Source organism: Ammospiza nelsoni, chromosome 1, assembly GCF_027579445.1.
Source record: "Ammospiza nelsoni isolate bAmmNel1 chromosome 1, bAmmNel1.pri, whole genome shotgun sequence".
NCBI classification, from domain to species: domain Eukaryota; kingdom Metazoa; phylum Chordata; class Aves; order Passeriformes; family Passerellidae; genus Ammospiza; species Ammospiza nelsoni.
In genome coordinates this window covers 91,737,810-91,765,232 of record NC_080633.1, presented here as the reverse complement: position 1 = coordinate 91,765,232, position 27,423 = coordinate 91,737,810, and the positions used below count along the sequence as shown (strand labels likewise).

At 39.8% G+C, this 27,423-nt stretch overlaps 1 protein-coding gene across 1 annotated transcript in view; it reads right to left on the bottom strand.

The window, feature by feature from the left end:
- Positions 1–1,262: 1,262 nt before the first annotated feature.
- The window catches only part of GALNT12 (polypeptide N-acetylgalactosaminyltransferase 12), a 47,497-nt gene continuing 21,336 nt past the window's right edge, over positions 1,263–27,423 (bottom strand). The window contains exons 6-10 of the mRNA XM_059473431.1: positions 21,433–21,609; positions 18,706–18,837; positions 11,784–11,897; positions 5,427–5,582; positions 1,263–2,990 (exon numbers count right to left, since the gene is read on the bottom strand). Of these exons, the coding sequence (XP_059329414.1) occupies positions 2,853–2,990; positions 5,427–5,582; positions 11,784–11,897; positions 18,706–18,837; positions 21,433–21,609 (717 nt within the window). The 3' untranslated portion in view covers positions 1,263–2,852. The remainder of the gene's footprint in view (positions 2,991–5,426; positions 5,583–11,783; positions 11,898–18,705; positions 18,838–21,432; positions 21,610–27,423) is intronic.

Below are 27,423 nucleotides of genomic sequence, written 5' to 3'. Positions count from 1 at the left end.
TTTCTGCAAGCTCTAGCAATCCCCCAACATAATGTTTCAGACAAGGCCACATATAGAGAAGTTTTAGTGGTTTATTTCTTAGAAGGAAGGTTCACATACTGTCTTCTGTTGAATTGAAAATCCAATAAGTTTTAGCCCATGTTGAAGACCCACAATTTTTAAATGAAAGGAAATTGGTAAGTGAGTAAATGAAAAAAAAAGTCAAAATCACTACCTGATCATTTCAAATAAATATGATAATTAGGTACCTGACTGTAGTCTGGATGGCTTTCTAAAAAAATAAAAATAAAAAATACAGGAATAGAAAGACTAAGAAATAAGCATTCATTTGTGACTGAAATTCTCCAATTTTTCCATTTCTGTGAGACATCCAGCCCCATCTGTGCTCAGGAGAAGCCCGAAGCCCACAGACCATTCCTCAGCAGGTAACCCTGCAAAAGGATCTCCTGCAAAAGGAAGTCTGGAGATGTTAAAGGAAGTCTGAAGATGTGCTTCATGACTCAGATGCTTGATGGGAGTCCTTCACCCTCCAAACCTGAAGCCAGGCATTAATTCTTCTCAACTCCAGTGAGCTGAGAAGAAGAAAAGGCTGTCAAGGAATAAAAAATGGTAAGTGGAGGGACTAGAAGGCCAACACAGAGGGAGCAAGCTGGTGGCATTGCTAATGTTCGGTGTTTGCTTTTGAACTCAAGTGTGTTTGTCTAGCAAATATGCAAGCCAGGCTGGCAGGTTTGCTGGCATATGTGAAAACATCTTAGCTGCAGGAAGCCAAAAACATCAATACTTCCCTCTAAACAAGGGCAAAGTGAGATGTATAGGAAATAATTTCCACTTACTAAGTTTCACTTGCATACCACCATCTGATGATGAAATCTTGAAATCCCAAGACTAAGAAAACCTCACTGAGAATGGAGGGCAGTGAGAGCTTTGGCTGTGATTCTGGTAGCTGGGCTTTTATCAGCAACTAACATGGTTCAATCAGCAGTCAAGAAGGCAAAGCAGAAATTGGTAGAAAATCCTTGCTGTTCTCTCATGCAGCCACTCACTTTTGATTTGTGGCTCCACTAAGTATAAACCACTGCTGCTACCAGGTGAACAGAAGAACTACTGAGTTCAGGATACAGAACCTGAGGCACCATAAAATGAAGCTGTCTTCTCCCAAGTGCTATAGGGATCTGGGCCTAAGAGATCAGCAAAATGATGAAATGAAAACCACTGACCACAAGAAAAAAAAATAGTGGATAAGACATTTCCCACTCTGCTGAATCACAAAATATTTTATTAATTCTAACATCAGTTTCATCAGTCTAGCCCACAGAGACAAAATTTCAAAGGTGCTTACAAAAACCTTCTATCTACATGGGTAAGAAAGACCTTGGAAGAACATGTATACATGTATCTCCTAAAAGCAGAAACCCTCCCCCCACATCCAATCATATAAATAGGTATGCCAAAATGGCATGAGCTTATGGGGATTCAAAGGAAAGGCTGTACATTTTTAATAGAAAACATGAACAAAAGCAAATAACAAAACACATACCAAACTAATCAAAACAGATGCCCAGAGTTCTGGGGGGAAAAAGGTTGGCATTTTTTCATCCTTCTACACATAAGCATTCCTTCGTCTGACAGGGAAAGAAACTCCTCGTATGAGCTGAAACCCTTCTAATCAACATGGTAATGCTGATGGTCAATGGCCAGACACATTGCTACACATTCCTTGTCTGACTGGGCAAGGCAGATCCCACACACCAGGGCACAAACCATCCTGTACTGTTGCAGATTACACAGGACCACAAGCAGGGTCAACTCATCTAAAAGGAGCTCTCAGACAAAATGCAAGTTATACCTCAAAGACAATAATTTTTTGTATTGATATTAGCTGAATTTCACAGAAATCAGTTGCAAAACTGTTTTAAAAATATAATCGTTTTTCCATTAATCATTTAAACTCTTAAATGTTAAGACTCATTTTCTCTAACTGTAATTTTCAAATTTTTACAAAAGAATTGTTGTTAGGTCTTATCTTGAAAGTTTTATGCACATTGAAAATCCACATAACATTAAAGTTGTTTGTGGATTCTAGGACACAGCCACATAGCTGGGCCCATATGAATCTAAATAGGTTTTCCCAAAGCATCACCTTTAAATATTGCTGCCTTCTGCCTTTAAGAAAGATGAGAAAATCCCCATTTTACTCCCAAACCATCTTAAGCATGATTAGAAACTTTTCAAGTGCCATGAACATCTAAAATTGTCAGATCAGTTAAGGTATGGTATTGTCAAGCATGTGCAATTTGTATGCAACTAGATTGTTATTTGTGCAAAACCATGCAGTCATACTCTGCCTTTATGTGTAAATCCACACTGTCTTCAGTGAGGGCTTTCTGGTAGTCACTTAGGGCAGAATATGGTCTACATTTACCTTCTTGGTATTTAAAAGACAAGAACAATTATTAACTACTATCTGTAAAAAATCCAACTTGAGAATGTTTTAGTAGAAAAATAAACATTTTAAGTTATTGGCAGATTAACATTAGTGCAATTTTTGTGACTGCCTTACTTCCATACAGTAGATTAAAAAAATGTCACTTATGAAAAGAACCTAAGACACTTGAGAAGCAGTTATGTAGCTGCCAAATAAAAAGGACCAGATTCTGTGGCACTTTATGAAGCTCTCAGTACTTAGTGCCTTCTAAAGCTCCAGGAAACGAGATCCAAGGCTTGTCAACTAATTACAGTTCTTTCCATACAAAAATATATCACTTATGAGCTTTTCAAAAGGCTGACTAACTGCTGACTAGAAAGAGCACATTATTTTGTATTCAGCTATATCCTAGACAACATCTGGATCAACTTCTTTCTTTGAAGAACCATTTTTGATAGTCCGAGTTGGTGCAAGGTCGTAGCAGTGGTGCTGGGTTCCCATTGTAAGCGTTTGCCTCGGCTTGTAAGCACCTCTGGGTTTGTGGGTGAAACAAGGTACCATCCTACAAAAGCCAGAAATAAAGTTAGCTTTTCAGGTCTCAAAAATTTCAGACATACCACTGTATTTTGAAGTAACAGAAATCATTTGCAACAAATGAATATCCCACATATTCTTCAGTGGCAGCCATCTTGTGGCATGTCTTGGGATTGTGCGAGGAACGGATTTTGGGCAGTAAAGCAACCTTGAACATTTTGGGGCTCAGCAACTGGGAAAAAGGGATTGGAAGGAGGGATTGTGGGAAGGAGAAGCTTCTTTCTTCCAATGGGGTTGTTTTCCGCTTTTAAAATTACATAAACTGACATCAGCATTGCTTTAGAGTGACTCATGAAGTGACATCTCAGCCTGTAAAGGATGTGCTAACATTTGCTTTCATTGCCTTTTTTAACTGGACCAGAATATGGCAGAAAAGAACTAAGCCAAGCACAAGCATTACCCCCAAATGTATCAATTTATCGCACATCTTGTGAGTAAAAGGGAAATATTGCTCATTAAGCATAAATGTTGAAAATATTTTAGCAAGAAATTTTCCTGTCTCTTCGTAGGGTATATTTTTGATGGAAAAAGTAAAAATATCTAAGTGTGCCCCTTTCCTGCAGATGTGTGTGGAGTTCACTTGCTTTGCTGAAAGGAAAGCTGCCTCAGAAGTGTAAGGTCTGACAGGCATCCATAGTCAAATTCCCTAAAGAACACATTTTGAGATCTCAGGCCCTTTTTTTACATTTATTTCCAGATCAAGTCTCTCCTTCCAATCCAGGAGTGCTGTCAGCTAGGACAGCAAGCTGCAAAAGGGCAGCGCAGCAGCCGTGGAGGACTGCCCTGCTCTGAGGCCAACCCCTTGGCCTGGGTGCAGCAATTCCCAAGGCCCCTGGTAGCTTTGAAAGAAAAATGCCAATGCCTTGTTTCTGTCCATAGCCCCGACTCCTGTGGAAGTCTGCTCCTTCCCCCATCAGGAATGTTGCACTTAACTGCATCCTGAGCTGCAGCTCCTGATGCCCAGCAGCGTATGCTTGCTCACAGACTTGCTGAAAGATTCAGCTGCAGAATTACTTTCCTGCTTCCATCACAATAATTCAAGTTTTAGAGCAGATTAATCAGTATCCATCTCACTCATTTTGGACTCAGTGTCCGCAAGAACTCAATTCTTGCCAAGCTGCTGGGAAGGCTGTTCAAATCTTTGATTATGCTCCATCCATAAGGACAGCTGCCTGACAGTACTATGCACAAAGCAAAAGAAATGTGGTGCTGACACCTCACCCATCACTCGCCTTGAAAGGTGGAGACTGGTGCTTTTGATTTAGTGCAGCAGCAGAAAAGGAACTGGAGCAGAGCAGTATATTCAAATCACACACATACAAAATGATCATGAGAAAGAACATTTAAAGTAATTCCTAAAGTCTCAGATGATGAAATTAATGGTTACAGTGGAAACAGATACATTCCATAATTTTTTCAATTTTTTCATTTTTTCAATTTGAAAAGTTCAGTTCTCTTGATTACTTCTTGAAGTGACTGAAGATCCTTCAATATACACCATCTTAGGGATTCATGCAATATGACTGAGCAATTTTGTTAAAAGATGACATTAAAAATGAAACATAATTTATAAAGTCAACCTTTTAAACATTTTTATTTAGTAATATCACTATGAGCTTCAGTCTGGACTAGATTTAGGGAACAGACAGTAACTTCCATCTTATTTTTTTAGAGTTTACCCTGCTACCTATCACTGCTGGTAGTATCGAAGTGTGACATTTGTCAGCCATGGAGCCTGTAGGGATTCGATGCATTATGCAGACACATTATGTAAATATACCATTTTGATATATTATGTGACCTTTTCCATTAGCCAAATAACAACACTCCAGAACCTGACCAAGGCCATCATTTTTCACCCAGCTTATTTTCTCTCAGGCATCCAGGGGCTTCTTTACAGATTCAAAACTACTAAACACAAACTTTTCTAATATCATGTAGAGGCAGCTGCTTAAAAGCAGGAAAGAGCACAAAGTAATGGTGATGTGTGAAGTATTGGGGATAAATGGGAATATAAATATTGGGAAATAAGTCAATGAAAAGAGAGAAGTAAGCCAGCCATATGACTGGCTGGGAAAGGGTTATATTGAAGCACCTCAATCTCAGGAGAAAACAGCAAGGGCGACATACAAGAGAGAATGTTCCCAACCTCCTTGATGTTAACAAGGGTGCTTTCCTTCCTCTAATCTTCCTGCTCTTTATGACTGGAGTGCTCTTTGCTCACTACCCTGTTTCTGTGTTCAGATGTTGAAAGCCAAGATAGTCTATTTCTCCCAGAGACCTGTGCCAGTGTTGTGGCCTGCACAATGTGTATGCAGTAAGATAAAAATTTCAAAAATTCAACAATTCTCCTTCCACCCACTCGCAAAAAAGAGAAAACCCGAACCCAAACAGGCACACTTACCTCTCTGAAAATAAACTTCTGGTTTTCAGGAACACTGTGGGCATTTTCTTGACACAAGTACATCGTCAGGTAGTCAGTCCCTGAATCAACGGCTGCGCAGACTTCCGGCTGTCGCGTGTTGTAGCGTATTTCATTGTGGGATGTGTACTCGAAAAACTACAAACCCAAGGGAAGAAACAAAGGACAGCAGTCATTTCACATGCACACAGAGAGTGTTTAGAAAGAAGCATATACTAAGAGACTATAATTAGGTTCACGAATAAAAGTTGCTGCTGTGAAGGGAAATTTTGCCAGAAATATTCAAGAGTACTTAACTTCTACTGCTTACTATTTTACAGAAAATCAATCTCATCACAGCACTGCTTTATTCTTGTAGCACTTAAATGTCCTGGAAAACAGGCGTTCCAGTATTAAAGAATTTCCAAATTTCAACTGCAATATTTAACTTTCACATTCTAGGCCCCCCTTAAAAATTGGATGGAAAACAGTTTCTGGCCTGACATTATGCCTTCTTAATTCAGTCATCACAAAGTAATATTACTTTTAACTAAGGAGTTGCTCACTGCATTGTTCAAATGCAGTTTGGTCCAGGTTCATTTCCAGTTATAATGGCCATTTCCACCACTAGGGATGCATGGTGATGAACATTTTGTTCTATAAAGTTTTAAGATATTATTTGAAGCAAAACAGGTACAGCTGCTTTTAAACATGAAAAAACTTCATTAAAGACAATTTACTGTCTTTACTTGTTGCACGATATTCTACAGAAATGTTATGAACATGCTCTGAAACTCCTGGCTTCTGTAGCAGTTATGGTTGAAGACTTCCTTAAAATTGTATACTTATCATGAACATTTGCCAACTTTTGGACTTCATTAAAGAGTGGCAGAGTTGGACAGTTGTTTGTATTTAGCAAGCTTATAAAAAATTTAGATGACTATAGTGCACGGATGTGTGTTTAGATCTGATTTAAATTATACTCAATAAAAGTAGAGGAGAGTTGTATAAACATCAGAAAATTGCTTATTACCCATAGTGCAGCTGCATTAGCAGAGACCAATAAAAGGATGAGGGAGAGAAGGAATCCTCTTTTGTTTTGTTTCCCCTCTGGAAACTGTAAGGCTTTGTGAAGGGGGCTGTACCAATTCAGAAATGTACATACTTGAACTTACCACAAAAACATCCTTAACAACCACCAGGGCTAATAACCTTGATGAGGAGTTGGAAGTGGAGTTTCAGTATAAACAGGACTGTGCTATTACAAAATCTTCAGCCATCCGTTTCCAAGTGTAAGAGCTCTGATCTGGACTACACTGATAGTAGTTGTTTCATGAAATCTGCCCCTCCTATTATCACAATCAGGAATTTCTCTGTCAAGGCGGCTGTCACAGCTATACGCTGACTGATGCTGCCCACTGCATCACCCTGTGGAGTCTCATGGCTTTTTTTTCCCAGCAATGATGCAAGTGACTGACCCCTGCCCTCCCCCCTGCCCCCCAGAATTCACCTGTTTGCCACCATTCATTTGTGGTAAGCCACAAAGGTAAATGAGTGTTTTTGAGAAAGCAACATCAGGTTTGAGGTCTCCCTGCTAACATAAGACCCCAGAGACCATGACTTTCCCTTGAAACCTATTGCTAAGATCTGTTCCTACAATGTAGGTTGCACTATTTTTACATTTGCCGTGTGCAAAAAACAAAAAATCTCATCAACAACAAAAATAAATTGGGTGAATATTGGTCCTGTTATTATTATTTACCCTAACAGGCAGCAGCTACTCCCTGGCCTTTAGGCTTTATTCCCAGGTTCAGTATCTGACTGACACATGGAAAACCCGCTACTTTGGGCACCACAGTGAGCTACAGAGACATGCATTTTAATCCTATGGCTTGTGAATAAAGAAAAAGCCTCAGTTCTGCTCAGTTGTGTGTGGATGGACACTTTTTACAGCTGCCACTTTCACAAATCCATATTTAGAGCCTTGCTCGTTAGGGGATGTATTAGATATAATAACTCTTTAGCAATTTGTATAAGTGAAAGCTTGCAAGCTGCTGACTGTACCAGATGTGCCAAGAATAAATGGAGCAGTTTCTAGATCAGAGCACTTCTTACTACTGATATCTTTCCTGAATGGTCTCTCAAGGACTTGTACCAGATTCCAAAGAAGAGCAAGTAAAACAGTTAATTTCTGGATAGCTTCAAGGAATGGGGTTATAGTACTAACAACCAAGCACTCCTGCCTTGTTGCCCAATGAACATAATCAGTTTATTATCCTACACTTCAAACTGAATAAATACTTCAGGCTTTGGGCTTTTCCAAGCTCTAGTAATACAGGAAATAAATATCTTCCTCCTCAAAAGGTAAAGCATTTTTTAGTTCTCTTTTCTAGCATTCTGTTAGCAGAAAGGAAGCATTTTCAAACTGATCCACAGCCCAGTAACTAGTAGCCTTACTGCATTTCTTTCCTTCTGAGAATCAGTAGATTCCCTTAAGTGCTATTGGCAAACTTGATGAGGCCTTTTACCCAGTGTCTCTGGCTTCTGGACAATCTACAGGATATGTCTCAGCTGCATCAGTGTCTCTCTGGTACTGGGGCCAGCAGCAGATTTTGGCTACCTCACTGGACCCTGAAACACACTCTCATCCTTCTCTGTGCCTGTTGTTTTGCATGCAGGGAAAAGTTTGCATTTGATGGGTAGAACCAGCAGAGAGGTTACCAGGTCTGATACTCTTTTTTGCTGAAAACCCAAGGGCTTTGCTAACTTCTTTGTTTCCCTCTCACTGTTAATGTCAAATGTATCAGCTCCAAATTGGAATTCTGGGAAGAACACTGTCAGTCAGTGTGTTCCCATCCTCTTATCACATCAGGCTGATTTCTTGCCATCACACATTGCTGCCCTCTGTGCTGCTTCCCAGCCATACCCGGAAGGGCAAAGGGCTTTAGTGGTGTTGAGTTTCAAAGCCTTTCATTCTCCTCTGTGGGGCACACACTCCCACAAAACATAAGAAGCCTGAGGTACAAGCAATCAGTGCCCAGTGTTTTGTGTATTTCCTTCCTCTCTTATGGATACACTCAGCTTTTAATACTGCAGTGTTATCCTCCCTTTCTTGTGATAAGGATAATGCTAATTTAAAAAAAACCCCTCCAGTTAGTTTTCTTACACTCACACAAAAGAATTAAAAGCAACCCTCTCAATTAGACCATGGATTCAAGAAGGAACAGAAACAAACTACCAGGAACTTTAGTTTTCTGAGAGTGGTTTTATTCACTGAGACATAAAACAGGAGCAGGTGCTGGGCTTTATAAATAACCAAGAGCACAGTGCTCTCTCCTCTCAGCACAGTGCACACAGATATTCAGAGGTCACCAAGTGGAGACTTGTTGCCAGTGAAAAGAGTTTTGAAGTTGTCCCCTACATAAACAGCCACCTGCCTGTGGTGTGGGATAGGGAATAGGAGCAAAGTTTGGAATAAGGGCTTGCTGCTAAAACTCTATATAGATAAAGAGTGGAGTGATGAGAACAAACTCACAGGAAAAAAGGCAGAAAGGGCTTGGGATTAGGATGGTGGATTCCCTTCTAGGGGGCCAAAGAGAAGTTAAGGGCTGCCTGCTGTCAGTAAACATCTCTGAGACTCCGTTGTTGTTATAACTAGAGGATGACCAAACCTTGCCACAATCATTTCATCAGCAGACAGCAATGGACATAAATGTGGAAGACTTGACTGTTTTGATTCTGACAGTATCACCTGCCAAAGGATTCACACCACAAGGAACAGCCTGCTACCTTTTCAGATTGTCAAGAAGGTGGTGGGATGGGAAAGAAATGGAGAGAAATGTCCTGCTGGTAGGTTTCACAGCTATTTGCGAGCCAGAAAAGGGAGCTGCAAGTCCAGCAACCCCAACTTCATTTCCCACCTCACTTGTGTTTCTACATCTTGTCTTATTTTAGTCTTCCTTTGTTCTCCCACACACAACTCTTCCTGCTGTCCACTTGTTCTCTTGCAACTACCTATCACCCCTACTTGTGTCCTCCTTTGCCAGCTGGTATCTCAGCTCCCTCATTCAGTCACCATGCCCCTTTCCACTAAAATGTTCTCCAATGACTCTGCTTGGTCGACTCCCTGTCCTACTCTTCCCTGTGTCACACATGCCCTGCTCATCACCTGCTGCTCAACCTCTGTCACAAACTACTACTGCCTTTGTCACCTTGGCCCTTTCTGCCTGGCTCCTGCCAGCCCTCCCGTGCCTTTTGGCCCATTTCGCTAATCTTGTTTTACCCATTTCCTGTGTTTGGCCTTCCCTCCTCAGGCTCTGCAGTTCTCTCGAGTCATCTCATATTTTCCTTTATTGGTTTACTTTGCAGTCAGGTGCTTTCTCCACTTCTCCTTCCTGCTCCTGCCCGGGTGCCAGCAGAGGGAGCGGTTTGCACAGTTCCCAGAGTGTCGCTGCTCCCAGCCCGGCGCCTGCCACCGCAGGTACACGGATGCACCACCAGCAGAGATGGAAGAGCATTAATACCCAGAGATGTGATATCTTGCAGTAAATGCAGTTAATCTCTTAGGTTAATCTCCTAGTGCCAGCTAAACAAAGGATAACTGTAAAACCATGACAATTTGTCTCTGAATTGTACTTCTCTTTTGCTTTCACCTTTTATCTTATTTCTTTATTCTTTCTTGGGGAAAGAGATGAAATTTAAGCTAACTCTTTTTGCTCAGAGAAATGCAAAAAAAAAAATGCAACCCCTCTCCTCTCTGTAATCTGCAATACAAGGAAAAATATATCTATAAATACCTTTGGCATGTTAGCATGTAATCCTCAATATTAAATGCTTCTTAATCTACAAAAGCTATCAAGTCACTTATAAGAAATGACTTGACTGGGTTATCTGATTATTAACTTCTCTATAGAGAGCTACAGAAGTATTCTTAACTTCTGCAAGAATTTGAACTGAGGGAGTAAACAGGGTGAGGTGGGGCTTAGCATAATTGGCATCCATCTGTTAGTATTGAAGTCCTTTGGCTTTTATCGTACAAGATTCTCACCCTGCCTTCCTCTGCACCTTGACCTTAAGGACAGAAATATTATGAAACCTAAGACATAAACCAGACATGAGCTAATAAATAATACTAAATAATAGTTATAATAATTTAGGCAATAAACTTGCTATCAGCAGCAAATCTATTTCCTCTTAAGATCTGAGGTACATTGCTTTTCTTTCCCCTTTCTCATGTAAAGTGCAATTCATATTAGAAGCCTTCTCCTCAATACAGATTTGTTTTACACTCCTTGAGCTTTTATGTTTGTTTTTTTAAGCAGAGTTCAGAACGATAGCAGATACTCTGCCTAACTGTCACATCTCTGTTTTTTTTCCAAACTTTGTTTTCCCTTTTTTCCTTTTTCCAAACAATCCTAACTGAATGTTTGGATTAATTTCACTAAAAAAGGACCTAAACAGTCAAGCCACCCAAGCTGTCACAGGGTTATGTACAAGAGGTCTCACAAGACCTTTGGTACTCAGCACTGATGAAACCATATCTCAAGTACTGTGTTTACTCTAATCGGGATTAGAAGCCAAAAATCAAGATAGGCAAGTACATGACCCACATCAAATATCAAACTTCAATTCTGGAAGGTGGTCACTCAAAACTGTGCAAAAACAGCCATTCTAGCCATTCACACAGTGCCCCACAACACTTTTACCATGGCATTATGCAGAGAGGCTTATAGGTATCAAAACTAAGAACTGCTGCACACAGGTTCAGTCAACATGGAGAAAGAAAACAGCATTTTCATCTTCAGAAGTTAAAAACAAGACAGCAAGAATGACAGCGTTAAAGAGAGCCTTGGACGGTGGAGCCCAAGCAAGGAGGAGATTTCTGTAGAAGTAAAGGAGAAGATGTGGCCAAAAACCTCTTGGGTAGTTAGAGAAGCACCACGAGGAAGAGACATGATGACAGACCCAGGTGGAACTCGGTGAGGTTTCCAATGTTATTAAGGGCTTTAGAGGCATGGACAGAGAGAAGCTCAGAGGGGTTTTGGAGTTGAGTGAGCACTGGCCTGTGAGCACTATAGCTGCAGTGATGTGCCATTAACCCCTGCTAATGAGCTCTGTGGAAAGGCATAATAAAGGTATGCATGAGTTCCCTGGGCTGGGTAGACACATCCGCAGAATGAAGAAAATCTGACCTGAAGATACATCAAAATAAAAAGCATTTAGTGCAAGAATCAAAACTCAAACTAAGATCACTTTACTGCGGCAACACATTCTCTCAGACCTACTGCAATGACTTTACCATACTTCCTTACATTACAACCCTAAATGTTAGTCAAAATAAAAATAAAACATTATTCTTACCTGATTTTGTCCCATGCCATGGCATGGGTAGAGTATGACCCTCTGTCCAGTTACTTGATGTTCATTTGTAGGATTATAATCAAAGCAGAAGTTTTCCATTCCTCTATTCTTCAGCTAATCAAAACAAAAGAACATTTTAAAATATTAGTCTAAAGTAAAGAACATATTCTGTAGTCACTCTACACTCATCCTGCTGGGCTCTGAGATCCATCCCAAAGCTAGTGCAAAGCAACAGGAATAGATCAAAGGGATGCAATGGTAACATCTCTCAGACTAATAAGAAATAAAACTGGATCATCTTGACTTTGAGCACTCAAGCAGCCAGACATGATGGCTTCCCCTAGGAATGACACTATGTTCCAATGTATTTGCAAAGGAAGTAGGTAGAAACTATGAAAAAGTGTGTTGAAACCCAACAAGCCAGCAACTCATGCAGAACAAAAGAGTCTGCCATGCCTTTTTCCCCCAGGATCTACTTGTTCAATTTTCTTATGAAAAGATGACTACATACTTTTCTCAGTTTGTCAAATGGGAAATGTTAGGAGGATTTGTTCTCAAAAGGACTCCAGTACCCTCTTGAGGCAGAACAAGCAGAGAGATTTTAGGATCAGAAATTTTGAAAGTGGGCAAAATATATCTTTGGAAAGGGATATTATTATGGTGTGATATTAAATGCTATTGACTCATGTTACTGACCTCTGACAGAAGAGGTACATAACTTCTACATAAAATTTTAAAATATTAAGTTAGCTAATTTTAAAAACAACAGGCTAGTTATCAAGGATTTGCATTTAAGTATTCAGGAGGCAAAAGTAACTAAAAATAAGTTAAACAATCACATAGCCACTGATTCCTGGTATCAGCCACATAACCAAATTTGAAAACACACAGAGCAGAATAGGTTCTGTAAACAAGAAGCTGAATGCCCCTGCTACTGAGTGTAATTATATCACAGACAAAAAGAATAGGCAGAGTAAATCTCAGAAGAGTTAGTTCGGCAAGGTGTAATTTCACTGTTCTTCCCTAGTCATGATAATCGTATCCAGAGTTCTTAATGTGGAAAATGAGCGGACACACAGGGATTGCAGGCGGCTAGAACTAAACAAACAAGACAAACCCTGCGGGGCCTAAACCCACCACAGAGCAAACCACACAAGCTGGAAAATTAAATACTTGTGTTCTATATATGTTTGCTTTGCCAACTTCTACTTTTACTGTTACCCAACATCTTCTTTCCACTGCCTTGTGCTCACTCCCACATTAGACCACTGCAACCCTCCTTCAACAGCCAAAATAAACATTTTGTTTACTTTCCTAACGGGAGCCAAGAATTACACTTAGAAAAACAGGAAAGAGAAGTGTCTTACATAGACTATTTTTAACACTGCCATGGAACTACATAAACCAAACAATAAGCTTCTCATGTTTCTACATTCTACATCAGGAAACATCAACCTAAAAGTCATAACCACTTAAAATGGTAATTTTATCTCTACAATTGTTGTTGTCAGCAGCTGTCTTCAGGACCAGAGGGTCTCCCATTAGTAGGTTTAATAACATATGACTCTGCCTGACTGTCTACTGGCTCCAAGGGCAGCAAAGCCCTCATCCATGGTGCCCTTCCAGGCAGCCCAATGACTTCCCTAGTGCTCTTTGCCATCAGCCCCTGGCACATGCTCAAGTGTGAGCTCCCTTTTGGGAAATTTTAAATAATCTGTTTGAAAATGCCCTTCATCACCAGAACTACAGTAACTCTCATATGCATGTTACTCAATGCCCAAATATACACAGCAAAAAGATATGTAAAAGCTTACTAAACTTAAGCTTCATGTCAGATGGTTTGAAAATGGGGCTGTATTCTAGGGTGTTACCATGTATGTTCTCTCCTTTTTCGCTTTCATGCATAAATGAAATGTCAGCTTGTGATACATGCTGACATTTTCCTGCATGTACATGGTCCATGTTGTTCACCTGGTTCTTTTATTTTGTCAGACATTGGTAGATATGCCCACATTTCATCAGGAAGCCAATAAGTATTCAAGACCTAATTAGTGGGAATAGTATATTCTAAGCTTTTAAATTACCTGATTTGAAATGACATAGAAAAATTTGAAAATCTGACTGCAGCACCATTTATTTAAAAAAACCCAAAAAAACAAAGATACACACCCGCCCTCTGTTCCAAGGCAGAAAAAAAGTATAAGAGAATTTGTGAAATATTTTTCTCTTGTTAAATGAAAATATACAGTTTAAGTATCTTTTATGTGCAAGAGTGCAAGAGCTCTATCAAAACAGTGATCACCCACTCATTTCTGAAGCTATGTTTATTCCCACATCCATCATAAACAAGTCATGCAACGAGAATAAAATTTTCTGTGTGACTTACCTTACTTCTTTTGCACAATGCTGCATTAGAGAAACAGAAGCAAGAAAAAATGTTGATCACCTTGCCATTAAAACACATTGTTCAGATCTAAAACCACATACCCATGCAGGACTATTGGCTGTGGTTTTTTCAGCATTTGCTTCTTATTGAAACATTGCTATTGAAACTACAGATGTCACTGTCTGTGCCATTTAGTTACCACTGTTTGGAGGCTGACATAGGTAATAAACACCAAGATATTCACCATAGACCTTAACCCTTACTTCTAGGAAATATTTCAATCTATTGTTTCCTAATATCTGGACACTTGCATATAACTACACAATACAGCTGGCATTCCATGAATAAGTCTTCGTTTGATAAAGTGCATTGTAAACAAACCATCAACAACAGATTTTTGACATTAAAACTTCATTACATTAGTTGATAAGTACAGCCAATGGAGCCCTGCCAACCTTTCTCGACATGCACAAAATAGATCAGAATCCTCTTTATTCTGCCAGCAGCAATAGAGCTGATCTATTAGTGAGATGGACAGATGACACTGTGGGATGCAGTAAGATATGAATTTGCAGCAAGCCAGACAGCTTCACTAGTACTGATCAAAGATCAGCTTTTACCTCAAAGGTAATCCAAGCAGTCACAGGAAATTATTCTACTGAGTAAATGCTATTTTCATATCACCTGTTAACTTAAGGGCAATGCTGAAAAGGGCATACAAGACTGATGACTAAAACCCTCTGAAGGAAGGTGACACACTGCTGTTGGATTCATTGGCTCACCTCAGCAAGCCCCCTGGGAAGCTCAAAAACCCATAAGCATGAGGCTCAAGCAATGGTGTGTTCACTACCAAACACTTGAATTTCTTCCAGAAATTCCTTTTAAAAAGCTTCTGCCTAGCTTTCAGAGGCTTTTCAGAGCCAACCAAGTGGTGCATATTTTCCTGTGATTGGCATAAAGTCTCCAGGTCTAGTCAGTCCTAATCTTGGCTACCAAGCCAATGTCAAGTGGCAGCTCTACAAATTGGATTATAATGAAGTTTTAGAGGTATACCTTAGAGAAGGGACCCTGATACCTCTGAGAACTTGAAGCATGAGTCATGCAATATCTTTGATTATGTAATTTAAAGCACATAGCTATATTCTTCTGCAAGCCTGTCCAAACATATGTGTTCTTTAGATAATTTAAATAATTTTAAATTCTCTTTCATGTTGCAGCAAAACAAAATTCTTCAAAGTTTTAAAGGCATAGTTTAAAATCTTCCTTCCAATTTTTTTAGGATTATATCTAGTCTAAATTAAAAGAAAATTATGACTGAGGACTTGAAAAGGAAGATGAGATGGTCTTGGAGGAAAATAGGGAAGGAACTGTCAAAAGAAAAATTCAAGTTTTTTGACTTCCCAACTGACTCAGTCAGAAACAGATGCCTTTAGTGATAGAAGGCAGAAAGAGAGACCCGATAGAAAGTCCCAGCACAAGACATCTATCAGCTTAGTTGCTTTACATTCAGCTGAAAGAAATATCAGCTAGAAACTGAGAGCAAAGAAAAGCTTACCATGTCAGAACATAGTATGGTCTCACCACCAAGTGATCAAACTTACAGAAAATTAGAGTAAAATCCTGATTTTTGTGTCACCGCTGTTTTTTAATGCCAATCTTGATGCCAAACTTAAAGCCAAATTCACTGACTGACCCCAGTCTTTATCCTTGGATATGCACCTCAATGCCAGCCATACTTAATGCGTACCTCAGAAGAGAGAAGAGCCCTGGCTCCTGCCTTGCTTTGCAGCGGTGCCTTTCCACAGTCACCCATATCATGGAAAGAGCACAGAGCTGCCCAGCCCCTCTATCTCCACCCAGCTGCACAATGCAGAGATGTCACCACACCAATGCTGAGCACACCAGCTGGCTCAAAGCTCTCCCTACAGACTCCCACACCATCCCTTCCCAGGGTAGTTAGGATTTGTAAGCCGACCCAGTCTCTGCTGTCCAGGTGAGCAATTTGTGCAGAGCTGGGGCTCAAACCTTGTTACAATTTCACACCTACCTACTCGTAGCATGCTCAAGGATGGCCAAATCAGAGGTTGTGCCAGAAAAAGATACATCAGTGTGCTACACCAGAGCCTAAAAGGTATTATCAGCCTTTCCAGAAGTGCTGACATATTATTTTAACCCACTGAGTGCCCACCAGCATCACTTCTTCCTGCCCCCTCAAAGAAATTATTCAAGGCAGAAGGTTCATATCCCACAAAGTTCCAAAGCTGCACGAAGCCCAAGGAGCAGCAAGAAGATATTTATCTCTTTTATAGGTGCCAGGCAGTTTGCAGGAATGTAATCATATCTCAGGCAAAAAAGGTTCATAATTCAGTATGTTTAAGTAAAGTTTGAGGCAGCTAGCATTTTAGATAACCAAGAGTAGGTAGTATGGATATTTTTATCCATGTATCAAGAAAAAAAATGTAGCATAAGAAGCTGCTTGCCAGTGCACAGCACTGAATGCTGCTCATTAATTCTTGACTCCGTTTGAATAGCACATGGCTGACTTACAGGTAATCTTAGAAATATTTTTAAGTTCAGTTCAAAAGTAAAAAGATTTTTAAGGGAAGTAAAAATCTCCATATTCCCTTGTATTCTCCTTGAACAATTAAATAACCTCACACTAAGCTGAGCTGTTATCAAAGCTGACACTTTTAAATACAGTATTTTTGTGAAGCAGAAAAGCCCTACACAGCTGAGGCAGGAGTAAAGAACAAGATCAGTGATTCATTGAAGCTAGCAGATGGGACTCAATATCCACAAATCAGCTGAATCAGTAGGTGTCGTTTCTGCACTCCCAATTTCTCAGAGTACAACCATATTTCCATCACATTTTAAATTCCTCCTCCCCCCCAAAAATGGCGTATTCTCATTATGCTCACAACTAGATGACAGCATTTATGAATTGTTTTTGGAGAAATATATAGAGCACACCTAAATTACACTCTAGATACCTCAAGCAGCTCTGAACAAGAGTTATTATTTCTAGGTACTGTCAACTCCTTGCCTGAAGATGACAATTAAATCATAAAAGAAATTGCACAAATCCCTTCTCTTCACTATCACTGGCACCAGTCTAACCCTTTCTTTTGGAGGGAGAAGGATGGAGGTGGAGGGAAGGATAAAATACCTGAAATGCTCCTGGAAGTTAAGTCTTATAATACTTTACTGCTTCAACTGTCTCAGAACTTGCCAGTGGCAACAAAGAACAAAAGAACAAAAACAGAACCAGTGTTGTACCAGGGTTTGTTCAAGGTACTGGATAATGGTGGGTAGCACCTTTCATGCCACTGATCAGAGAGATATCACCTCTCCTGCAAGCTCCAAGACAAATGGAGGAGGGTGGCAATTCTCCCAGAGGCTCCTAAGGGCTTTTCTGACAACTGCTCCCACAGCTCCCCAGGGGAGGAGTTTTCCCCAGGGGAAACCACAGCATTTCCACATTAGCATCTTTTTCATTCAACAAGTTACAAAGCTATTAGGGCAGACTTCGGGGAGACTTTGTTCCTGAATGTTTTGTATGTCCACAGAGATCAGATTATTTTTCCCTTTCCTGAAGGAGATTCAGCAGAGGCTGAGTAACTTGGGGAAGGGCAGATGGCAGCAAGACAAGGGCTGGATGTGATGATGCAGAGTGGGAATGCAGCTCAGCTGGATCTGCAGAGAGATTGAGTTACCAGCAAAAGTACTTTTAAGTCGATGAGGCATTTGGTAATTAGGAAGGTATTTGATACATCTTTGCCTGGTGGAAAGGTGCAGTTTTGTGTTCCTAACAAGCAGCTGGTAGAGAGGAGAGAGGTGATTTTTCAGAGGAAACAGCTACTTGCTGCATCATCTCGGCCTTCATCCCTTCCAGATGAGATTACAGTAATGTAATATACACAGAGCTATAGTTTATATTTCTTTGTAAGCTGCAAAGAGCATAAAGAGCTGTCAGCTCTTAAAAGAGAAGAGGATTCTGATTGAATCTATTGCCTGTGCCCTTGTTGGTCTAAAGTGACCTCCAGATTAAAAATTAACCTGTTGGTTTAATATACAGAATCCCCTATGATCTGGAAGCACTTAGCACCAGTTCTCTTTCCCATCAGCAGAGCATCATAGTTTTCATCAGATAAAATGTATGAACATATGTTTCAAAGCAGACTCCTTTTCTTTTCAATTCAACAAGTAAAATAAAACACTTTACTGTTATCTTTTTGTTACAAAATGTTTCGAGAAATAAAAATCTCCTCTTTTCCTGCCTTTAACAGTCCCAAGATGTCACTTAGAAGGAGTAATCCACAGCAACATTACCTGTTCTCCTACTCTGTCTCAGAACTCCTTCATAAACACCATTCCCTTCAATAAAGATTCTGATAAATACTACATTTTAAAGCCTACCAGTTTTAAGTGAATTCTACCAAAATCCCAAACTGATTTAGGCACAAAACCACCTTCACACTAACTTAGTAGGAGAGCTCAGAGAACTGCAAGCAGGCTCCCTTCTCAGCAGCCACATACCATTCCAAAGAAGCCTGGTCTGTCCTCGGGTACGTGAAGTTCTGGATACACGTTCTCCAAAAACCATTTGAAGTCCTTACATTTCAGCTTCTCTCGTAGAAGTCTCCTTTCTGTCACATCTCCATATGGTTCCTAAAAAAAAAAAAAAAAAAAAAAAAAAAGAAAGGAAAGAAAAAAAAAAAAATTTAAAAAAATCCCGAACAGATGCTCTCTTTTAAATTATCTGTATACATTATTAGGAACCGTATGCTACAGTGATGAGTAGGACTTCTAGCCAGGAAATATCACCATGTTTGGGTGCTGGATTTGATTTCATTATCCTTACATTTGTTAAATGCTGACAAAAAATAATTGGAACTGTGCAAGTAGAACTTTAAAATATTCTAGAAGAGAGTTGTGTAAGAAAACTCCCTGAATCTGCAAGTGAGGAAGCCCTTGAATACAGATTGCTGGAGACTGAGAAGGCGTACTGGAAAATGAGACTTCCTTTAGATACATAATTGAAAATCTCCAAAGCAGTGAATGAATCTTTAGGACTTTAAATTGTAACACTATCCATTTGAAAATTACCTGTACAGTTCTACACTTAAGTTATGAAATTTGTGAATCTGATAATGTATCCTTTGAACTTCACCATTTTGGGGGGGTGAGGAGTATGAAATTTTAAACCTCCAGAGAAAAGCTTTCATTGCAGACTTTTCCCTGTCTATGAATTGGAGCAGAGTCCATGTCTTTTTATGTCTGTCTTCAAAACCCTATCTTCATACTGACTAGGGATTTCAGATAGTCAGGCACAAGAGAGCGTTTGCAGCCCCCAGATTTTTACAGGTCACTTGACAGAGTCTTTCATCAAACCACAAACATATTTGCATTTCTCAGAGCTGTGGAAATACCACTGAAAACACAAAGCAGATGTAAAACAGAGATGCCTGTTTGAATAAACAAACAGCGTGACATATTAGCTCTGAGGTCTGAACATTAATCTTGCAGTGAAACTTCATGGAACCAATTTTTGCAGCCATAACATCAATCATTTTCCTGTATGCTATGGAACTGAATATTTGGGTCTGATGAAGTAAAAAGGTCTGAGCTCAACTGCTGCAACAAGTGGTGCACAGAGCATTATGGAAACCAAAGTTCATTGGCAGCAGCTTTGATATGTGGAAAAATAACCCTCATGAGTTTCAGCTTATATCCACTGTGTTACAATAAGCCAATACATGAAACTTTCAGTACTAACACAAATATCCTTTAAAGTTAAAGCTCTGTCATTACAGACATAAGAGGCCCAGCATTTTACATGAAAAATTGTCAGCATTTATTGCTCTTTTTGTGTATGACAAGCTGAAATCAGCCTGGCGTTGCCTATGGGCAAATCCCATATTTCTCTCCAAGTCAGACTCCGATAATAAAACCTAAATGGCTTTTATGACATTAAAGTAAACCAATTATTACAAATGTGTGGACTATAATGATCTAATTACCCAATTTAATCCAAACAAACACAAGATGAAAGCTAACCAAATTCATCTTCTCCAGCATCCTGTAGCATATTTTTTAAAAGTCTCATGTTTGCAAGGGCAGTTTTCCCCTGCTGCATCTATAGGGGTTGGCCACTCAAATAAGAGGGGGGCTCCCTGTGCCCCACACTGATCTGATCTGGGGCTCCCTGCCCCACCCAGGTCTGATCCAGTGCAGCCAGAGGCTGATGCCCAGCAGCCCATCCCAGGCACAAAACCAAAAAGGCAGCATTTAGAAAACTTCATGCAAAGAGATCATGCTGGGGAGACCAGGCACCTCCAGAAACAAGCAACAGCAGACAATGATTTCTCTGGGGCCTGAATTTCAGACGTTGTGACAGGGGTTCATTTAATTCATTTCTAGACACTGAGAGAACCTTCCACTGTTATTGTTTTCCAGCCTTCAGGCCCCTAACGATAAATACGTCCAAGTTATGAATTTGCACACTGCTTTACTGTTTTGACATAGTCAGTTTTCACAGTAATAATTTCCTGAAAAATTCTGCAACCAATGATCTTGCATTTTCATTTCAAGGAAAATAAAAATATCAACTTAAAAGAACTCAAAACTGACAGAACTGATACTTGAAACATTTTATTAGGAACATTTTTATCTGAGTTGCCATGATTGATTTTAATTAATTTAATCATTTCAATATTGATTTTGGTTTCTACTTGTTGGTGTTTTGGTTTTTTTTTTAACTGAACATGGTGCAGCAGTAAATCAAACAGAAAAATATATTTTGGTTTACATCAGTCCCAAGTTTTACAATTATCACAAGACAGGTAATTTTGCTAAATATTAATAACATGCTGTTTACCTGAAGGTCTACTGTCCACTGAAAGTTGTGGATTTGCATTCATTAATTGTGTAATTCTTATTGAGAGTCCAGGATCAGCCATTTCACAGAAGTGTACATTTTAGGCTAAACAACTCCTCCTTGCTTTGATGATCCCGCTTCATATTATTCTTTTATTTTTTCACTTATTATTGACATAGATTGGGCCACCTTGTACTCTTACAGAATTTTAAATCTTTTTCCAATTATTTCCAAAAATTATACACTTATTCTATGTCTGGGAAAAACTTTCAGAAGGAATAAGAAATAAACATAGAAAGCACTTCATGTTAAGTATTAGCTTAGCCAATAGTTAGTAAGTTGAAAAACAAATTCTGAAATTGCAGGAACAATGGAGTTGAACTCACCAGGCGAGCGTGTGGGTTTCGGTGGTAATAAAGTTGTTTATATTCATCCATCCACACTTCAGCTGCACGCACGCTGTTTGCCAGAGCTTTGACCCGTGAGTATGGGGCTTGTTTGGGGAAAACATGACCTACATGGGAGCAAGGATGGATCTCAAGACTTCCTCCACACTGCCATATCTGAGCAAAGAATTGACAGTGTGCGTCATTAATTTTGTCTTTTGCAAGCTCAAGGATATAGTAACAATAAGCCTGTGTAAGACCAACACCATCTCAAGAACACCACACCACACTACAAGTAACACATACAATAATTTTGTGTCTCATTTGATGACTAAACTGGATAGAATTACATCCTTGTTGCTCTTAGTAATTTGCTCTGAGTTCACAAGGAGATAATCACTCTGGTTTTATCTGGAGTGCAATATTCCTTTCTTAGCTTTATTTTGTCATGATAAGATGTGATCTACCATACAAGTTATGCAGGCATTATTGAAAAAAAATAAATTAAAAGACAAAAGAAGCATGTTTCTTTTCCAAATTAACCACATAAATAGCTTTTTCAGAAAGAAACCAGTAACTGATAACTAATTCTTATTAGAAATCTATAGCTCTATGTACCATCTACATATTCTACAAAGCTGACTTGGCAAAGGTAAGCTTTCCATTTGTACATTCACCAATCTAGAAGGGCAGCATAGGTGCCTGGTGATAAAATCTCAGTAACCTTTTCCATTGGAAAGCTGGGAAATGTACCCCAGAGCCAGCACATGAAAAGAAAAAGCAAAGTACTTCTATAACTTATGATGGTCCAACCAACAACAATGAAACAACCTCCCCTATCTAAACTAATATTCCTGCTTGATGCCAAGGAAGTACTTGCACCCAAATGTGGAATTGGCAGATCCCTGCAAACCATCACTCTGCCCTTGTGCTCAGGCTCCTGCTTCTCTGGCTCCCCAGGCTGGGAAATGTACAGCCCATGAGATAAAGTCCAGAAACAACCATCATGTGGATCCATTAGCCTCAGCACTATGTACACATTTTTGTAATTACATTCTTCGCCTCCGAAAACCAAGGACTTTTGGCAGCTCATCTACACAGCCACTTTCCCATCACCCATTCCGATCTCAAGTTTGATTACTTGAAAGGAAAGCAGAGCTATGCATTTCCTATTCAATATTGTGTGTGACCACACCATGGCAGATGCCCTGTTTCTGAAGGGTGCCTGAAACAAGGTTTCTGAAATTTTGCCAGATGGAAGGAAGGCCGGAGATGTTGCTGTACTTGAACTAACTTGAGGCTGTCACCAATGGCTCTGATGGACTTTCCATAAAAGATTTAGAATTCTCCTCATGTATTCAACCATGCATAAGTGGCAGCTCATCATTCCTTTGTAAATGGAAGACAAAGGAAATTAGCTGGGATAGGCTTAAGGGGGTAGAGGTTTGCTCCCTGACAACCTTCTTGTATACATTTTTAATTATATGCTATCCAAATACATACAGCAGGAGTGAAAGATAAGAGGTAGCAAATAAAAGCTCTGCTGCTAACAGTGCCAAAAGATCAGTGGTGGGACTTTTCCCACCTCTCTCTCTGGGAGTTTTAGGGATCTAAAAAGATAAAGGTTTTCAACTCACACAAGATAGGACTTGGTTTTAGACTGCTAACTTTTAGGGGTTTTTTATTTTAAGTTACTTAGAATTTCTCTAAAATTTCTAAATTTGGAGATCAATGAGTGTCATCTCCATTGATTTGGTTTTGGATAACAACATCAGAATTTCTGCATGGCACAATGCTATATTTAATTACCAAAGTGTAAGCACTCTAATACATATGTTTACTTTTAAAAAAGAGAGTTTCTTTAAAGATATAGGTAAATCATTAATCAGCTATAGGGAACATTGGATAATTATTACTTCCTGGATTTAAAATTTTAATTTCTTGTTTTCCATGTGAGGCTTCTTTCCTCTTTTTTGCTGCTTTTCAGGGAAGCAGTATATTTGTCATTTGAACAAAGATGATTAAAGGAATTATACAAAAAATCTACAATTCTGTACTAATCTTTTAAACAATTTGCATATTTTCTTAGATAAGTTACTTTACTGCCATTTTGAAAGCTGCTATGAAACTAACTATCCACTTTCACTTTACAACCTCCTTTTTTGAGATTTATTTCAAAACAACATTTTTCATCATTATTATTTCTATGTTCAAAATTAATTTTTTAAAGCTTCAATTTACCATTCAAGATTTGTCAGCAAATATTAAGAGCCATAATTTTATTAGTTTAAAAATTTCCAATGTTATATTCCACATAAGAACTATTAATTCATCTTTATTTATCTACTTTTAAAAAATATATTAGGAACAGATGATAAAGACTACTGAAATAAAAATGTAGTTAAAAAGGAAGCACATGCTTCAGCTCTTCCATGATAAAGTCTGATTTCAAAGGAATGAAACAAACTGACCATACCTCTGCTAAATTGATGACAAAAAGAGAATTCCATAACAGCTGAATTTTTAATAATTAAAGCTCTCTAAAAAATAACTGTAGGTTGCTAAGCAATGCTCACTAAATTCTAAGTATTTCATAAAAACAGTACAAAAATTATCTTGTCATCCTATTACAAAAGAAAATTGAATATACTTCAGCTAAACAATTCCTCAAAAGGAATTGTTTATTCACTTTCATTAATATGGAAAAATTATGACCTCTATATAGAATCAGGTACAAATGAACAGCCATAAAATAGAGCGAGGAATTTAATAGAGAAAGTAAAGTTGATTACTAAATGCTAAGTAAGTGGCTCTGCAGAAGATTCTCCATAAAACTAGCTCAACCTTCTCTAACAGAAAAGCACATAAGGTTTCATGCATATTTTGCAAGCTCACGTACATGTAGATCTGTTTCTTTACTAGGTCTGGGTAACTCACAGCTCTCATAATAAAAGCACACATTTTTCCTCCACTTCAATAAGAAAACAAGGTGACATTCCTTTTTTCACTTTCACTTTCATCTTGATGCATGCAGACTATCGGCGTACTTTCTTTTGTTTTCAGAGACAGATGGTGGCATTATGAAAACCTACAGAAAATGTTCACAATCTCACCTTGGGATCGCTGTCCCTGCCAGGGTCTCTGGACAATTGACCTTGTGCTGGGTCAATGAATACTAAAGAATAAAAGCTCTACCAGCTCATTCTAACACTTTAAGACTATCTGGAAGAAATAAAAAACATAGAAAGGATGCTACATCCTAAAAGGTGGCAAAATGTGGAAAACCCTATGTTTCTGCTGCTCTCTCTCTGCTGCAATTTTTTCTTGACAAGTTGTGGCTAAGCCCCCAGTGTGGTGCTCATGCACAATCTGTCGGAAGCTGGGTGGGTGGAGAGGCACCCCAGACACACAGACTCACCCTGGCTGCTCTCAACACAAGACAGAGTTCCAGATCCAGACAAAAAGAAACAATACAAAAATACTGGAAAAGAGAAAACCCCAGGTGTTCTGAGGCGTATCACCCAGGCTCATGGGCAGGAACATTTTTGAGAAGAAAGACCTTTTTGCACATGGTAGGCTGAAGGACAGACCACAGACATATTAAGCGTTGGTCCAGAAACAAACTTACATTGCAGTGCCACTTGCAGGACCAAGAGCAGAGAGGGGACAGAAGCTGCAACCAGGTTCCCTTTGCTCTGAGTACAAGAGGGAGAAGATGAAAGAGCATGTTTTGAATCCCTCAGAAAGAGGAGTTTCAATGCCCATTATGCCCATGAAGTGAAATCTTATCCAGCCAAATAGCATTAAGCAATCCAAAATCAAGGTACATTGACTCGATTCTGCATTCAGCACGTAGCCTCCATCTCTCTTAGTCATCGTGCTTTTAGTGAAAGCTTTGTCCTTGTTGCACTTCTCAAAACCACAGAGAATTTCTTCAGCTCAGAATAATCGAAGTGCAAGAAAGAGGAGGCTTGAGGACAAGTCTTTTCATGTCATTGGGAGAGAGTGGTGTTTTCAGAGACGAGAGCAACAATAAATTAATTTACAGCAGTTTTGAGTAGTTCTGCTCCTAATTTTCAGGTCTGACAGGTTTAGAAAACACAAGGACAACAACACTAACAATGATTTATCCCTTCCGACCTCTTGGAACACTGCAGGCAGCCAAAAGAACACAGTTAAACAGCATCATAGCACTCTGCTCTGTTCCACAAAAATCCTCTCCACACAGAGCACAAGTACAAGGGCTCCAAATCAAACAGAGCAAAGCATGTTGCGTACAAATACCCAGATGCTACTGGCAATCTGCACTAGGAAAATTGGCCAGGCATATTTGTTGGCCGTTGCACAGCCTGTCCTGTTAAATCATTTGTCTCCCAGGAATTGCTTGAACCACCTGCACCTACATGCTGGCTTAGACCCTTGCAGAGTGTCTGTGCACTCTCTCCTGAGGACTCTGCTGCTCCCTTTGTGCTTCTCCTGTGTGCTGGGCTACCTCTGAAGCTTCCTCTCTCCCATGAGGAGACCTCTGTCCTGCATGCTGAAGGAGTAAAGGCACTGCTCACACATGCTGCTGCATCCCAGGGAGCCCTGGCTCAGGGGAACCTGTGATGTACAAAATGAGATTGGCTGCCAGAGCCTCATAGAGGTCAATGGCAAGGGAAGGGTGGGTCTAAAGCAGCAGCTGGGACTGGGGCACTCTGAGCCAAAAGGAAGGGTCATGCTGCATGCAAGCCTTGGTCTCCCCAAAAGCAAGACACAAAGAACAGGAAGCCAAGAACTGCATGCCAAATGTGCCATATTAGAGGTTTTCTTCAAGGAGTTGAAGTTCTGGGTACACCAGGACCAGAGACTCCTGCTTCAGAAGATTCCAGGGCTGATGGAGGTGGGTGAACTTCTTCTCCCTTCAGGTGGAGGCCTGCTGAACTAGACCAGGACTACTGACTAGGCTGTGCTTGGGCTTATGTGCCAGAAACTGTTCCCTAGGTGAAAAAGGAGGTGGTCATGAACTCAGATTGAAGAGTGTTTCCAGCTGACAAGTCTTCCAAACAGAGAGAAACCATATCAACTCTAATCCTGTGCTTGTTATTCCTAATAATTTTTGTTCCTTATTTTTATACCCTCTTTTCTACGATTTCTGCACTACAGGCAGCAGGAAATCATAACAGCAGCCAGGAAAACTCCATGTTTCTCTGGTTAACACACAGACATCCAGAGAGACAGTCTGCTGATGTCTCCTTTCTCAAGAAAGTGGTTTTATAACATTAAAATGCTATTTAACCTTGAAATCTGTTGTCACCTGGTAAAAAATCCAAAAATCCTCCTGAACCATGAGTCAATGACTCAGAGAAATGCAAACATGACCATCAAAAATAACAGATGATGGGCAGAACAGACAAGGGTAATCCAGGATAATAAGCTGTGAACTCCATGAAAGCCAAAAGAGGCATCCCTCTTACATCACCACTGGATGGCTTCAATGAGCTCAGTGTGATTTGGGGTAAAGCACAGGCAGCCAGTGCTCAGGGGGAATCAGCACTGGTAAAGGTGAGCAGGGAGAACTCTGCTTTGCTGATCAGCCTGGACTGTGCTGTGTCTCCTCTCTTTTCCTGCTGTAAATCCTTTCCATTACAGCTATCTGACTCACATCTGAGCACTTGGTCACGCCTCCTGTGGGCACAACTCTACAGTTACTGGAGATCTTCCACCTTTTATAACCTTTGTACCAACTTTTTCTGAGGTGAAACAGAAAAAGACCTTAAAATTAGTACAGGGGCTGCCTTCTGCTGCCCCACTGGGAACTGCTTGCTTCATCAACCAGAGCAAGAACTCTGAGTCACATCAAAGCACTACAAATCTTCTTCCCCATGACCTCCTTCAAGCTGCAGGATGTAAACTTCACCCACTAGTATCACAGCCCTTTTTCACATTTTATACTAGAGCTCAAAACAAAGACATGTATTTAAAAATTGCTTTAAAATGGCTAGTTGGAAG